We start from the raw sequence: 15,187 nt of genomic DNA on the forward strand, positions 1-15,187 counted from the left end.
GCAGGATCATGAACTTGTCCTGTACTTATATCCAGGTCCAGAAGGTATCTCGCCATCGAGAACCGCTGTACGACCCCGTTCACTCATGCGAAAGACCTAGTCGCTAAATACTGGGTCTCGATTTCTGGGATGAGGCCAGGAATAACCTCCCAAGCTCGTGCGTTCGTCGTCGCTATGCGGCCGTGCGACAGTGAAACTGCAATCCTGATTGAGAATGCCCTGCGGGCTCAGTCAGGTTCGATATTAGAGAGAGGACAAGGTACCTACATGTAAGAGAGAGTAGACATGGATTGGCCGGGTTGTGGCGGACTTTCACGGAATTCTCCGTCAGTTATGAGATGCATACAAATGTTGGAAAGCATACTTATATGCGACGACAAGTTTTAGGTTACCCATTCTTGGGTCCGTGCGAATCTCTTAGGCCACCGAGCATTGTTGTAGTGTCGGCCCCTCCAGAGAAATGAGCGACCCTTTGCGTAGCGCACAACGGGTCATTGCTGTAGCATGCCTGGGCCAATGTCAGGTTATTTCGTGTTAGCTATGTTAATCACTTACAGCGGCTCCCCCTGCGGTGAAAATGACAGCATTTAACACAGAAATCGGAAGTCAAGTCCGCCAGATCCTTAGTCGAATTCGGGTTTACTTCCACGATTTGCCTAATTGATGTTACTAATAGAGTTAAGCGTGAGTGAGCTATTATGAACACGATAAGAATAGATATAATACTAGGCTATAGTATATGCTTTAAAGCTTTACAAAGGGACCGGAGTAGACTTTTACCTTTTTCACGACTCTTAAAGTTCCTATACAGAGACACGTTTCGGCCTGTCTGTTGATCCTAGAAAGCGTCGAGGATTTTAGCAAGGGTCTTCTGATGAACTGGTGAACTCTGAAGGCGATGAATATTGCGTGCTTCGATCTCTAAGCTGACCCGCGTGCAATGTTCAAGCAACTTTCCATGTAGCAAATGGCGGAGAAGTATAACCTTGTCTTCGTCTCGTCAGCTTTTAGAATGCAGTCAGTAACAAGTATCATACCCCTTTTCAACATGCTCCGAGGATGCATCAAATTTATACCCACAGGCCACTATACCGGCGTTGGACCAGAGTAGTTCAATTCCGGTTCAAACAGCCCAATCCAATTGTATGCCAAATCTCCACAGATGTCGTGAAATCGCTGAGCCAGTCTTCGTAGGATCTGGATCGAGAGGGTTTATTATGTTCAAACGAAGGACAGCTCATATCGAATACAATGAGGAACATCTCCAAATTTTCGAACTTAAAATCAAGGAGTCTTCCTTTTGGCCTCCGGTACTTATACAGCCCTTTATTTGTATTGCTGTTGTTGATTTCGTTTGCTCATGTAGGCGTCTAACCTAGTGATTTGATCGATCATCCCTTAACAGTGCTAGTTGTTTCGCTAGTGGGAATTATTCGGCCTCCCATTATCTTTGATTGACACGAGCCGACTGCAAATCTTTGAATGTGAAGGGAATAGATAGACAAGATCCGCTTTTCAAGTGCAACTTAACCGCACTAGATTGTCTTTACAGCCTGGTTTAGATCCGTTGAAGCAGCTAAAACAGTATGGAGAGCGAATGGGATCAAGATCTGTTTTTGGATTGTTGGTACGTCACAACATAGGTAAGCGTAGCGAATGGATCTAACCAGGTGTGGCTAGTAGGTAGCTGAATATATTAATGTATCCTTTATGAAGTATGCTTGGACAAGACCTAACTAGGCACATATTGCTTCGTCAGCTGTAGCTGGGGCGAAGGGGCAATCGCGGTTTGCAGTACAGCCACAGTATTTTCAAGCTCCTCAAGGTGTCGATCCTGCGCCTGGGCCTCCTCGAGTAGTTGCTTGAATTCGTTACGGAGATGACCTTTCTAGTGAGCTCTTCATCGAAACAAAAGCCTTGTTCTGCGATGCGAAGCATTTACTCCTTCCTGATATGGTTTGACAGCAAGGCTTCCGAAGGTACGTACTCTTTGGCAGCGCATATGTTGAAAGTAAAGGAAAGAGGTGTCGAATAGACTGAGCCTTCTCATGAATCCACGACCCACCACGCACAATACCCTTCTTGCCATCAAAGTACACCACCGGGAACAGTATATCAGGGATTTCGACGATAGAGTGACCATTAATCATGCCACAAATGCATAAGAAGCACGTCATTTCGGTCAAAAGCAATATCCAATATCCCCCGCTTCTGGCACAACACTACTAGATGTCTAGGTAGAGGACAGGGGCTGGGTAGATTGCATGAAGTCTTACCCAGATTCTGAACCTTTCGGCGGCCATCAGACTGTATCTCTACATAGTTCACAAACAGCGTCAAGTCATCAAATACTTAGTTCTATCTATTCGTATAGAGGGAAGCTCAAGGATATAGCTTTTGATAATCTGTGAAATTCTCTCCGAGATCTGACTAGTGAGAGACAAGACGAAAAATTTAGATGCACGGAAGCCATGCCCTTGCGGCCCGAAGCATAGCGAGCAGTTCTTGTGCACCATCGGAAAAGGCGTTGTGATCAGCCCGAGATCTTCCTTATATTATCGGGGATAGCGCTCCAGTCCCCAATATCTTCATTTGAGGATAGGTTATGTTTGGTATAAGCTCGTCTTATCGAGAAACCACTTTGGTAACGTTAGCTTCCTATGATGAAATGGCGACCTTCTTAGAGAACTGACATATAATCTAAGAGTCTCGCTACCGTCGAAGTGTGACTGTTTATGGTTCCAAATTAGTTCTAACCATAAATAGGGGTAGTTTAATGCGCACCTCATTCGTCCTACAAGATACATATAACCAACAAACGCAGAAGTTTGAATCTTTTCGACAACCATTCGATCTTGCAATGATTGAAGACTGTTTCCACTTTTCTGATGAATGACGTCGCTATACAACGCAACCTATACTTCACGGAATTCATGACTAGACACTTGTTAGCGCTAGTTTATTTATACTGAATTAATCTAAATTAAGCTATAATCATCTTACAGCGGTTAACCCTCTAAGTTAAAGCTCTGCCATACAATCAGAAAATCACGTTAGAAATTAACTAGCAACCTGCGGCACGGGTTGTGGACCAAACTTGTATTCCTAGACTGAATATACTGCGATTGATACCTAAATCCGCGCTTAACTCTGTGTCGATCGTATATCCGGCTCGAACACCTAGCGACTCAACCCGGTATATCCCTATATCTTTGTTAGAAGGGTTATTTCTCTGGTAACCAGTAGTACGAGATAAGTATGAGTATCTGTTAATGGGCTCGCGTCTTTATTCGGGACGTACCTCCTTCGTGCATAAGATCGATCCGCATAGAACCCGATATGCAGGCAATCTCACCTCGTCGAATAAGTAGTATCCCACCAAGGATTTCCCCACACCATTGAAAATTACGATAAGCAGTAACCCTCTTCATAACATTACCGAGTTCATTGATAATACTTCCGTCGCAGACTATATTACAGATAAAGAACTACAGAAGCTAAACATTTGCTAGTGGATATTAGCGACTCCGAAAATCCCACAACACCCGGTGTTCTACTTACAGGACTTATATAACCGCGAAGATAATTTGTAAGTATTTAGGAAATCAAGCCATAGGTTTAAAAATAGCACAGATGGTCTGCTCTTCCCATTTATTACCTGTATCCATCCAGAAAGCACATGTTCGCACACTTCGTCGGGTAGCAGCCAAAGCATTCTCTGATAGTAATCTGAAAGCGAATTCTGAGAAGATGGTGCGCATCCTTCGGGCCTATGTGCTATAAACCTTTCATTAGGTGACGGGTTGAGCGTCTCCATGGTTTGAAGGTCTCGTAATCTCTCCATTAAACGAAACCTTTGAAGATTCCCGGGTTACGATTCTAATTATGTGGTCGCACCCGTTACTTATATGAAGTGAGAATACAATCCTTTACACTCCTGTTTGTATGGTCCACGGAGCAAATCCAAAATGATCTGAGAGAACCCAAAAATTGAAAAGGTTTGTGATGAATAATGTGCAGCAGCAGCGCTTGAATGTCCCATCTAAGCCATGAAGGTACAACGAATGGTCTCGGTCGGCCTATACTAAATAGTCAAAGGCCCAAGAAACAGAAATGGTATATTTTACATCCATATCTATTTTCCTCCTTCCTGGTTGGCCTTAACAGTAACAGATCTCAATACACGGGTTCTTTCGCGGCACAGGATTTAACATGTAATATAAGACTCGCATCACCCGAAGCTTCCCCTGGGCCTTGGATCCACCTCGCACCGTACCTTCATCGTCGTGGTAGTTCGAATCGAACCTTCTGTTCGAGACGAGTTCGTGGGGGATTGTACCCAGTACCCCTGGATTTCGGACTAGCTAGGCGCTTTGGGAGTTGTGGTGACAGCAGGAAGTCAAAGGATTGTATGAACTCAAGATAGGGGATAGTTTGCTGACTATAGGCCAGGTAATCGGCATAAAGACTTTCCCACACCTTCTTATTGATCGGGCTTCGCAGGAATCCACGGATCAAGTCTGGGTCATTGAAATGCCAAAAGATAATGGCTAGCTTAAGGCGAGTGCCGTACGTGAGAAGTTGTACGGTGTATTGCGCATTCATATCCACAGACATGGACGAAAGAGCTCGAGCGTATTCCTCTAGCTCAGTAGGTGGTGCCTGTAACTGGTTCTGTAACTCTAGGCGCCGTCGGAGAAGCATTCTAGCATCTTGACCCAGAGAATCCTGAGCAATTGTTGAACAATCTGTTCTCAATTCCAGTAACAATTCAATAACCATTCTTGCCGGCTGGTCTAGGATCTGATCACATAGCTGCGAAGCCATATTACATTAGCATCTAATATGAGCAATGGGTTCTTAACACTAACCATAATAGATCTTTTTGATATTATTTGCTGTTTTCCTGCAGTATCCGGCTTGGCCGGTTGCCGAAGGATAGGTTGTCGCTCATCGTCAGTATGCTGTGGCATACATTTCAAACCATGGCCAGTGTATCCCGCGTGCTCATGATTCGGGTTCATCACGCTGTCCTTGTAGAACGTGGCAAACAGTAACAATGTAGAAGGATTCGAGGAATGAAAAACTGTCGGAAATTGAAGACGAGGTCCCTTTATTAACATGGCAGGGCTCGACGGCAGGGGCTTATGTTGTCCCGAAACGGCATATTATAGAGCTCACACCTTTCATGGCGATATATGGACCCGCTACTTTACCGAATCTAAGATTGGCACAGCAAAGAGGATCAACATGCACAAGAATACTTTGACTTGTTCCATAACTTATTGTGATACCGATATCTAAAGCACGGGATGGTCCTTTCTTTGCGATTTCTCAAATCCTTTTTTTTTCTCTCCATAGCAAAACTATTTTCATGTAGGCTTAAATCTTCCAATGGCCTACCTATCGCCGTTTATCTCTCCTAGATATGCCTTTCCCCTGTATGATACCTCAAATCCTGCTTTTATCTCTCCTTAGAGGAAACCATCTTCATGTAGGCCTAAATCTTTGAACAGCCTTCTGATCACCAACTATCCTTCTTAGATCCTGATAATAACACAAACGTGCTGTTTCTAGCTACGTTTTTTAATAAGAAATTTGCAAGACTCTGATCACCAATTCATTCGGGATGGAGCGTTCATAATGCGGTACTCTATGATACCTCCAGGAACAATATGTCAAGAGTATTGACTGTGCCATGATTGTAAAGCAAGCCCCAAAACTATTCAATTTTCCTTCATTCCTTCCGTAAATTCAGATCCAATTTTTTGCCTGGCAAAAGATTAGTACATATAGGGAGAGGGGAAGATAGATAGACAGTGACTTACACACGTCTAGATTATCTGATTGCTACTGGGTGGCATCGGGCCAGACAAATTGGAGCTTGGCTTTGAATAGCACTTCCACCTCGAGGGGATAGATGGAAGCTCAATTGTGCCATTATCCATGCCATGACTTGGGCATAAAGACTCGCTCCTAGTTCTGCTTTGCAGAGCCAGTGATTCTGTGGCCGCCAATAATGAGAGGCAAGATAAACCAAACCAGTCCGCCACTTACTCACCTGACGTAGGTTTAAAATAAGGGGAAAACGAGTCTGCTTCATTCCTTGAGTGTTTTGGATCGTTTTTAAGGTAGACAGGATCAGATTTATAGACCATCCCTTTCGAATATGTATGCAAAGGTGTGGTGTCAGGAATCCCTCGATGTAAATCCCCATCATGACTTTGTCCGTCTTCCTCGCACCAAAAAGAATCATCATCATTAGAAGAATCCTCGTCATTGGGATAAAGACCCATTGACTGTAAGCAATTGGCAAGCGGGGTCGGGAAACAGAAAACAGGTAGCCAATTCATGACAAAATTGTGTGGGGGAAGTTGAGAATCTGAAATGATCTTGCTAAGGGCAAGGCTACCTGCAAGTGCGCTATGGAAATTGATATATAGATCTGTAATATTCGTTGAAGAGCATCCGTCCAGTCAAAGCTTTGAAAAATTTGACACCGACCCGACCCTGCATCGATGAAAAAGGTTATAAAGGTGCTATCAAGAAAGAGATCGTCGCCGTGGTCAATGATGTGTTGCCGATTACAGCTATGATACTGTTCTCAAGTTGACCCTGGAATTTTGGAAAACCGCGTGCTTCAGCCTCGAATAACTTGATCTGCTTCTTGAGTCAACCCAGTAAAGCTTCATTGAGATGCTGCCAACCCGATATAGAGAATGATTGGCAAGGATGCAGCGTTAAACGATGCATTCAAGTCTTTGCTGGCCCTAAATTAGTCCGATACTATGGGCTGGATCTGAGCTTGAATTATATTGTGTACTTATTTGAATATTAACTTTTATCTTTACTTCATGTCAAGATTCTGGAAAGGCAATGAAGTCACAAACAGCCACCGGGGACCAAGGTCCAAAATGTGAGGCCAAAGTCACCAAAGGGACTGCTTGAGAGGGTGGCATAACTAAGAATGTGCTGAGAAGCTCGTCGTTCACACAAACGATCTGTCAAGCGAATGATACGCCGTGCAGTGACCCCGTCCCTCCTAGATCCTGGAAGAGGTCAAGCAGCTAAGAATTTTGGGTGAAATCCCTTAGGTCAACCCAATTCATGGGAAATTCGATTCTTGGCTCCAGTAGCTCTTTAGACTATTTGTGTATGGGAATCCGAGTCCGCTGCTTGCCGTGCCAAGACAATCGGAACCATGTTGCTGAGCTGGAGAACAACGATGGCCCCGAATTGCCCAATCATATCCAACTCCAAACACCAAGATTCAGGGGGACAGCATCGTGATCCTAAAGAAGGACGGCTGCAAGTACCTCTTGTCAAGGCTCTTCTCTTGTGGGTCGGGCTACGCTGGGGGTGGGCGGCCGAGGCTTACAATGCACTGTAGTTAACGTGATCAATCAATATGAGAGGCTGAGAAGCAACATACCTGGAGTCGGTGTGTTGCCGGTAGCATCTTTGCTTTCTCATTTGACATAGCTGCGTCTGAGTTTTGAATTGGCGTTGGTGGCGGGCGATAAATCACAGCCGGCTACTCCATTGGAGATTTGGTTAGGATGTAGTTGCAAATGCGTTTGGCGATGACAGGGGTAGGGCCTACCAGGCCCTACCCCTGTTGGATACCAAGACGGAGCGGTGGAGTGGATGGGAATAGGAGGGCGGTTGGTTATGCATAAGGCGAGGGCTGACCTGCAGCCTCTTTTATTCAATGCATACGAAAGGATAAGGATAGAAATAATATTCACTACCTCCGCATCCTGCTCAGTGACCAGATAAGAAAGAAAATGCATGAGGAAACTGAAGCCTAATGTAGTACAAGGAAACGGAGGCCGATTGGTAAGGAGATCTCAGCACAGACCCAGCGATCAACACGATCGACAATAACCCAGTGAGAAAACATATGTGGGGTCTGGGGCTATGTACTGTACGCCTGATGACAGGGGTAGGGTCTAGTAGGCCTTACCCCTGTCTACCCAATCACCTGTTATTCCATTTTCAAAACTTTCCCCGCTCTCCTTCGACCGTCTTCCCTCATGGACATCTCCCTTCATCTTCTTCATAGAAGATGGATCCGCATAGTCCTTCCTGTTATGTGTCCAGTTTGGAAAGACAAATCCAGAGCCTTCACCTGATATTGCAGGAATGGGCGGCATATGTGCCGCAGGATGTTGTTCTGAAATCCAAGATTTCGTTCGTGGTCAATCCCTAGGTCCCTCAGCTTGAATCTTCACAAAACTTTCTGAGCAGCCAACGTCAAAAGACCTTGCCTCCAAGTCAACACAAACCAGAAGAAGCATAGAGGAAAACATTGATTTCCTTTATCAAAAAGATACCCACCGCTAAAAATTGGTCTGAGGCCATATCCCTCGCATCTCTCGATACCGAATCTCTCTTATCACCATCCATTCTGCAGTCACTACTAAAAGAGCCCGGTCAAATTGAAGGAGGTCTTTCTTCAGGACCGGTTATCCAACGTCAGTATATAAATATACTCCATACGCTGAAGTCTTATGCTTTACTCACGCAAAATTGCGCAGAGAGTGCAAAACTAGCGAACTCATCGCATGCTATTAAAAGTTTCTATTCGTTACACTTTGTCATGTTGCATATTGCGCCGGTACCGACGAAAATGTGGTTAACAAGATGATAGGGTCGATTTCAAATGGTAACCCCGAACATCTCCGACAAATGCGGCTCGCCGCGGCCTGGGGAGTCGCGGCGGTTGATAGGCTTCAATGCAAGAGCAACTGGGGTATGAGAACTAGCGATATCCTCTTCTACTGTCTGTACACATTTTATCCATTTTCATTAGCCTATATAGTACTAACCATGGAATCTAGTTACTCCGTCATTCTATTCATTGAGAAACATAGCCAAAGGGAAGCAGTCGATAGACGTCTTCACGGCCTCTCTGTCTCAAAGTCAATATACAGAGATCAACGCTCGTCTACCGAAACTTCACGTGAACAATCTTTCTGTGCCTTGTATAATTAAGTGCATATTTAGGAAAACTGTTCAGTGTGTGCACAATCCCCGAAAGTGCTGCCATTTACTAATACTTATCTTTCAGAATTTCTGAGATATACAAATCTCTACGCGCTGATTTTAAGATCGCGAGGGATATATTTACCACGTGGTATTTGGAACCATTTGGCTCGAATACTTTTGACGATCAAGAGCTCTCAAGCATATTCTCCCCTACGATTACTGTATCTCCAAGAACCCAGTAGGGAATTAGTCCAAGTGATAGAGTGGTCATCTCTGCGGAGGATGTGCGGAAAAGACGGCGTACTGATAATGGAGCGGGTTCACCGACTACAGAGAAAACCCCGTCCGATTCATATAACCAGTCTACAATCGATACGGCAGGTCCGACAATTTCTACAGATACTCTTACAATCGCTAATAATAATCAGATCAGCCCCCGGCCTTGTCCATCGAGTAAGCTCCTTAACCCGTTATAGTCATTCAACCTGGTACTGACTATCGAACAGCGTACGTTAATGCGGACTGTGAAGATACATCGCAGCAGTCCGCACGGGAGAATCCAGTCCTCTCTGCTACAGGTCTACAATTGAGCGATAAGCGGCAGATGGGATGGCCAGTGTCCCAAGCGCAACATTATTCAAGTAAGTCGCGGTTTGCAGATTAGTAGACAAACAGCTAAAGTCCGTTCAGATCATATTCCTCCGCTTTCGGCTCGCTCGCCGGATACCGCGGATGTACAGGGACTTACGTATTCCGTTCCATGCTTCAATACGATATCTGCGATCCCGTTCTTGCTAGATTCCCCTTTTCCAGTTCATTCCTTACCGCTTCCGTCTAGTTCGCTTAACTATTGCATTCCATCATTTTCTCAAATAACGGGCATCCCTTCCCCTATATAATACCTAAACTCATTCCAGACTATCAAATCGTTTCTCTGCCCCAAGTAACCACACAGATACACGAGTTCAAAATCTCGATCAATCCGCTCCATTCTACCGAGTCGCCCTTCGCGAGTGGTATTTTTGCCTCATGGTTAACAAGGGACACAGTTGCGTTCTCTTCGTAAAGGCGGATTGCTGTTAAAGTGCCGTAGGGTTCTCGTGGGGATACTCCGTTCGAAAATTTGATCAAGCTCGTCTTCATGTTCTACCGAGACGTTAACTAAAATGGAAGAAATAAAGATTTGCATATTTCCGATACCTCCTTTTGAAAAGGCCGAAGAAGTTCCAACGGGACATTTCGACACAGTCTCATATGTGGCGCATCCTCCGTTGCTGAGAACTCTGCTTTGGGCAGCCAGTCGCTCAGGAGATCGCAAGAAACCTGATTAGGGTTTTTCGTAGTCGGTCGGAGGTAGGCCATGGGTCCATTCAATGAAAAGCCGCTAGCACTGATCTGAAGTGCACACCCGTATGTTGTGCGAGGGACATTCTGTAATCGAACATGGTAACCACTGTCCCCAATTACAGTGTAGATGTTTCATGCCACTGGATACCTACGGCGTTGTGTCCTCCATGCGAACGGTGTCCCCTGGAACCAATGGCAAAGTTTCAAAAAGATAGCTCTGGCACGGGCCTCTCTGTTTTTCACAGCTTCTGATCCTCCGTACTTTTCCCGCTCCCGCCACGCTTCGGCAGCGTTACCTCTCTTTTCTGATGCTGATGCGGCTCTGAATTTTGAGATTTTCGGAGTAATGATGGGCAAGCACACTTTTCCATTTTGGCTTTACAAAGTACCAGAGCTTTTATCACGACTGAGATTTTCTCAGCTCAAACACTTGTTTGAATGGCCCTCTTGGGATAGTTGTTATTCGCCCCTGTACCCTGAATATATCTACTACCTTGTCAAAAGTTTCAGATAGCCTCCGTTCCAGTCGACTCTATGAAGGCTGTATCTTCGACAAGAACCGAGATTCAACATCACACGTATTGTTACGATGGACCTTGGCCAGTGCGTAATTGACCAGTACATTTGCAATACCGCACTCAATTTGAGATAGTCAAAGACACCTTGGGGAATACCCGTAGCCATCCGCACTGCCGTAACAAGTGCGCGCTACCGTAAATTCTCTGGTCCAGGGGCAGTAAAATCTCTACCATGGGTACAGGTGGCTTTCGAACTTTTTTCTAGCTATAGCTTTAATTATGGCCCTTGGGTCTTCCGCTTATCGAAAGTCTCCAACTAGGAACGCTATCACTGGCAGTAACTACTCGACTGTAGTTCCTTTGGGAAGGTTCTATCCGCATCGTTATCGCTCCCGAATGGCTTGCCCCCAAAATCAGATTCAGTCCGGATCCACTACCCTCGAGTGCGATTTGACAAGGCGAGTACTCGACACTCCGTAGAGACAAGATACAGCCCCTATTCGTAAGTCTTTCTGAGGTGGGCAACGATAATACACTTTTAGGATCCGACAAGCAGTGTCCGCTAATCCCGCCTAGTACCCGTATCCTCGGGAGCTAGCGGATCACGTGCCATGTGACCTGCCGGCTGACGTTGAATCATCGGTCAATCAATCAATCAATCAAAGTCCTCACAGTCCCACCTCAAGCTATCACTACAAGCACCAAGATGTGTGCGGCACTACCTTTGATCAATTTGTCCATGCCAATCTCGGAGGCATTGTCCTCAGAGTTGAGAGCTTCCCTCTATCGGTTTGGAGCCTTCCGCTTAGCAGCTCCTGCTCCTGACACCACACAACGCAATTACAAAACTGTCGTCCAAAAGGTAGGCTAAGCTTCTTGTCCAACATTGGTACCCATCACTAACGCAATTTTAGGCTCAGGAGTTTTTCCAACAGCCAGTGACCACTAAGATGAATTTGACGGAATACTCTGCATTTGCGTCAGAGCGCGTTCGTGGGGAGACTGCAATATACAAAGAAAGCACCTATTATTTCCGAAATGACGTCGAACCAAAGTATTCCAAGGGTCCGTCAGACAACCTGTTTCTTTCAGTCAAAGCTCTACATGAAGTAAGTCTAGTATTTCTCTCTGATTTTTCTCTAATCATTCATTATGCTGATTTTCTTTTCCAGGAGTGGACCCCAATCAGACTGGATTTGTTGAATACTTTGTCGCAAGTTCTGTGGCAAGCATCCGGGAAAAATATTCCTCTAACGGGTGACTCGGCTCTCAACTCGACTACTGTTGGCGTCCACTACTATGACTCCTCTCGCTGTTCTTCCGACTGCAGCTATTATCTCAGTCCGTCGCATAAGGACAGCGGCACATTGACAATTCTATTCCGGTCTCATGATAAGGACGACGGATTGGAGATCGCCGATCTCAAAACCACAGAAAAACGAGGCAGCGAAGGAGTTGGGTCGGAGGCATCGTTTATACCAGTCCCTACACCAGGGATCGATATGACTGAGGTGGTCGTCTTCGCAGGTATAAAACTCCAGAATTTATTCGGGCGAGACCGAGTTCGAGCTTGCGTACACAGAGTACGTGGTCCAAGCCCCGACAGCCGTACAGAATCCTGTGTCCGGCGCTTGAGCATAGCGATGTTTTGCGCTCCTTCCACACCTGCCACTCCAATCACCCCACCCTCTCAATCATAGGTGAATGTAAATCCAGCCAGGTTGTGAATCCAGTGTCTCCCCCAAAGGAACACCATTCGACATTGTAACAATGTAACAAGTATCTTTCCAGAGCATGCAGTAGTATAGAGCAAGAATCGCTGAATCAGAAAGCCGACCGCTTCACTGCTTGCCCTATGTGCCCGGCTTGGCTGGTTCTAACGCTTCTTTCCCCTGACGTCTGCAGCAGAATCCAAGATTTTCATATTCGTCTGAGGTATGATGACTGTGGCCTTCTTTCAGGATTGCGGACCATTCCTGTTCCGTAAAGAGGACATGGTTTTATGAGTGGTGCTAGGCTGCCCTTCAATACCGGCCAATTTTCTTGAGCTGTGGTTGAAGGCTCTGAGGCTCCGCATCGACCGCGGCAAACGATATGAATCCAAAAACATCAGCTAATTCTTGCTGAGGTGATCGGTGGGAAGTGCATACTGATCTTCTGCAATTTCTCGTAGCTGGTGCCGTGTAATAAAAGACCCATGGTATTTCATTTCAAAAACACACTCGTCAAATTACGGACAGGCTAAGAAATGACTGATTAAGCATTGTAAAGGACGGATCATCGGCGAGTCAGCTAAATATAAAGTTGGATTCGTTTCCCCCTTGGTCGCACGCTCCAGCCCGTCGCCCTGACAGAACGCCTTGATATCTGTCCCTTCGGGCATCCTCTGCGATTTTCAGGAAAATGCCGCCTTTGGTTGTTGAAACATATATGTTCGACGCTAGGTAGGAAAATCATCATGGGGAATTAGTATGATACTACCATCATCCTGGCGTATGAACAAATGCATAGTATCCAAAAGTTCGAGTAATTTTTGTCTTGGAAGAAGAAACAGTAATCCGGTTTTTTTTTTCAAATCAAGTAACTTGTGAGGCCTAGCCTAGGTGGGTGACCTGAATCAGAGGGGAGTGAGGGTTTCAAAATAGCTTCCCCATTCGTATTCATAGACTAATTGCTAAGGAGCTTGAAGGGGTATTACTATTCGTAGTGGCTGAGTCCTGTGGCACGGCAGGCGCTAGCCACTACCTGTACGGTACGGCGTGCCTTACGTAGCTGGTGCGCAGTGCGGTGGCTTCAACCGTAATCATAAATAAGGATGGCTGCATACCACTACGGTATCATCAATCATCATTGACGTCGTCTCTCGATTATTCTTCTGGTCTTGAGATACTATTGTTCGCTTTCGAACATTGCTTCATGATAGATTAGCAGTCCCACGGGCTTTGTTCTTACGGATATTGATTTCTAGAAAGATCATCGAAGAAAAGATCGTCGCCTGTATAAGTGACTCAGGTCTATATACATGATGGGGTCCGCGGAGCGTTCCCGTCTAAGTGAAATGCCTACACTTAGCTTACTGAACACGCTATTACCGTCCCATCATCATACGGGCACCGCCACCAGTCTTCTTTGTTCACTAAAAAGGGGAGCCATCATTCACCCCCCGTCTTCCAATAGGAGACTGTACCGAGCTTTGATTGACGACATGCTCCTACGGTGAAAAGGTAGCCACGAGTAGTGATATTCATGAAAGAGAGGTACAATAGGCGCCACTTACTGTGAACGCCTTGATGGAAATGAAGAGCATACTTAGCGAAAGATAATATGGAAGGGAAAAAAGACCTAACCCTGTAGCGGTATAGAGCTATTCTAATTACAGAAGGTGGGGTCACACTCGATCACACCTGATTAATTTGATTAATTAAGTCCAAATACTGCTGCTAATGACGTAAGCCAGAAATCCAATATAAAGCTACCCCTTGTTCACTACCTTTTCCGAGAGCATGTAATTGATCGCGGGTGTGATGTTCAAGGTCAGAGAGTCCTTGCTCCCGTAAAACATGACACTGGGAGAGCAGAATTATGCGGTTTGTGCGACCGCTGGCTAAGGTGAATCGCCTCAGGTTTTCCATAACTTCTGTCCAATGGCAGAAGGCCTCCCTGAATTTGGATCGAATGTGCGATAGGTTAGCCTGGACAACAGCGAGGCGTAACTTATCCATCTTCATGAGCTTTAACTGGTGCTAGGACACGTAGTGGGGTGCTTCGTCAACCTCCATGAATCTCTTTTGCGCAAAAAGGCATTCGGCCAGAGTAATGATCAGAGCCCTCTGTTTCAGCGCTTGACTGTCGATTAATGCCCGAAGACAGGTTTCAACCTCAGCAGGCTTGTCCAGCTCCAGAAAGGAAAAACCTCCCTAACTTTGGGGAAAAACTCAACAGTACCCCTCATATAAACCTGTCCGAACTGAATATCTTTAGCAAAGAGCTCTATCAGCCGACAATCTTGAATGCTTAGAAGGGAAAATATCATCGTGAAATGGATACTTGTAGGTAAGACATAGAGGAGCTCAAATAATTCGCGAAGATCGTCTTTCTGTCACCGCTTAAATTTAGGTAGATATAAGACTGGGTGTCTCAGCATGCACATGCATGGTGGTACGACAGTACGAAGAAGGGTCAGTGATATTACCTAGGTAAGAGCGTGTCAGACAAAAATGAGATTTGCGGAACACTCCACCGTGATCCAGCCCTGAACTATTTCTAGGTCCTATTGTATAGTGATCATTGCCGTGCCAACCTCTTAGCTAATTAACTACACCTGCACACCC

General features: G+C 45.5%; 3 protein-coding genes across 3 annotated transcripts; 1 reads left to right on the forward strand and 2 right to left on the reverse strand.

Annotated features, from left to right (window-relative positions):
* Nucleotides 1–1,732: 1,732 nt before the first annotated feature.
* On the reverse strand, nucleotides 1,733–2,177 carry N7539_008648 (uncharacterized protein; the record flags this gene model as incomplete). Its single annotated transcript, XM_056938243.1, has 2 exons — nucleotides 1,733–1,884; nucleotides 1,988–2,177. 2 exons carry the CDS (start codon nucleotides 2,175–2,177, stop codon nucleotides 1,733–1,735), a joined length of 342 nt encoding a protein of 113 aa, XP_056786625.1.
* Nucleotides 2,178–4,278: 2,101 nt separating this feature from the next.
* N7539_008649 (uncharacterized protein) lies at nucleotides 4,279–5,011 on the reverse strand (the record flags this gene model as incomplete). The annotated part of the gene is made up of 2 exons (XM_056938244.1): nucleotides 4,279–4,728; nucleotides 4,985–5,011. The coding sequence occupies 2 exons, from the start codon at nucleotides 5,009–5,011 to the stop codon at nucleotides 4,279–4,281; spliced, it is 477 nt and encodes a 158-aa protein (XP_056786626.1).
* A 6,551-nt stretch (nucleotides 5,012–11,562) lies between these two features.
* On the forward strand, nucleotides 11,563–12,556 carry N7539_008650 (uncharacterized protein; the record flags this gene model as incomplete). The annotated part of the gene is made up of 3 exons (XM_056938245.1): nucleotides 11,563–11,718; nucleotides 11,771–11,965; nucleotides 12,029–12,556. The coding sequence occupies 3 exons, from the start codon at nucleotides 11,563–11,565 to the stop codon at nucleotides 12,554–12,556; spliced, it is 879 nt and encodes a 292-aa protein (XP_056786627.1).
* Nucleotides 12,557–15,187: the final 2,631 nt, after the last annotated feature.

The sequence above is a fragment of the Penicillium diatomitis genome, assembly GCF_028827545.1.
Source record: "Penicillium diatomitis strain IBT 30728 chromosome Unknown utg000013l_segment0_segment0, whole genome shotgun sequence".
Classification (NCBI taxonomy): domain Eukaryota; kingdom Fungi; phylum Ascomycota; class Eurotiomycetes; order Eurotiales; family Aspergillaceae; genus Penicillium; species Penicillium diatomitis.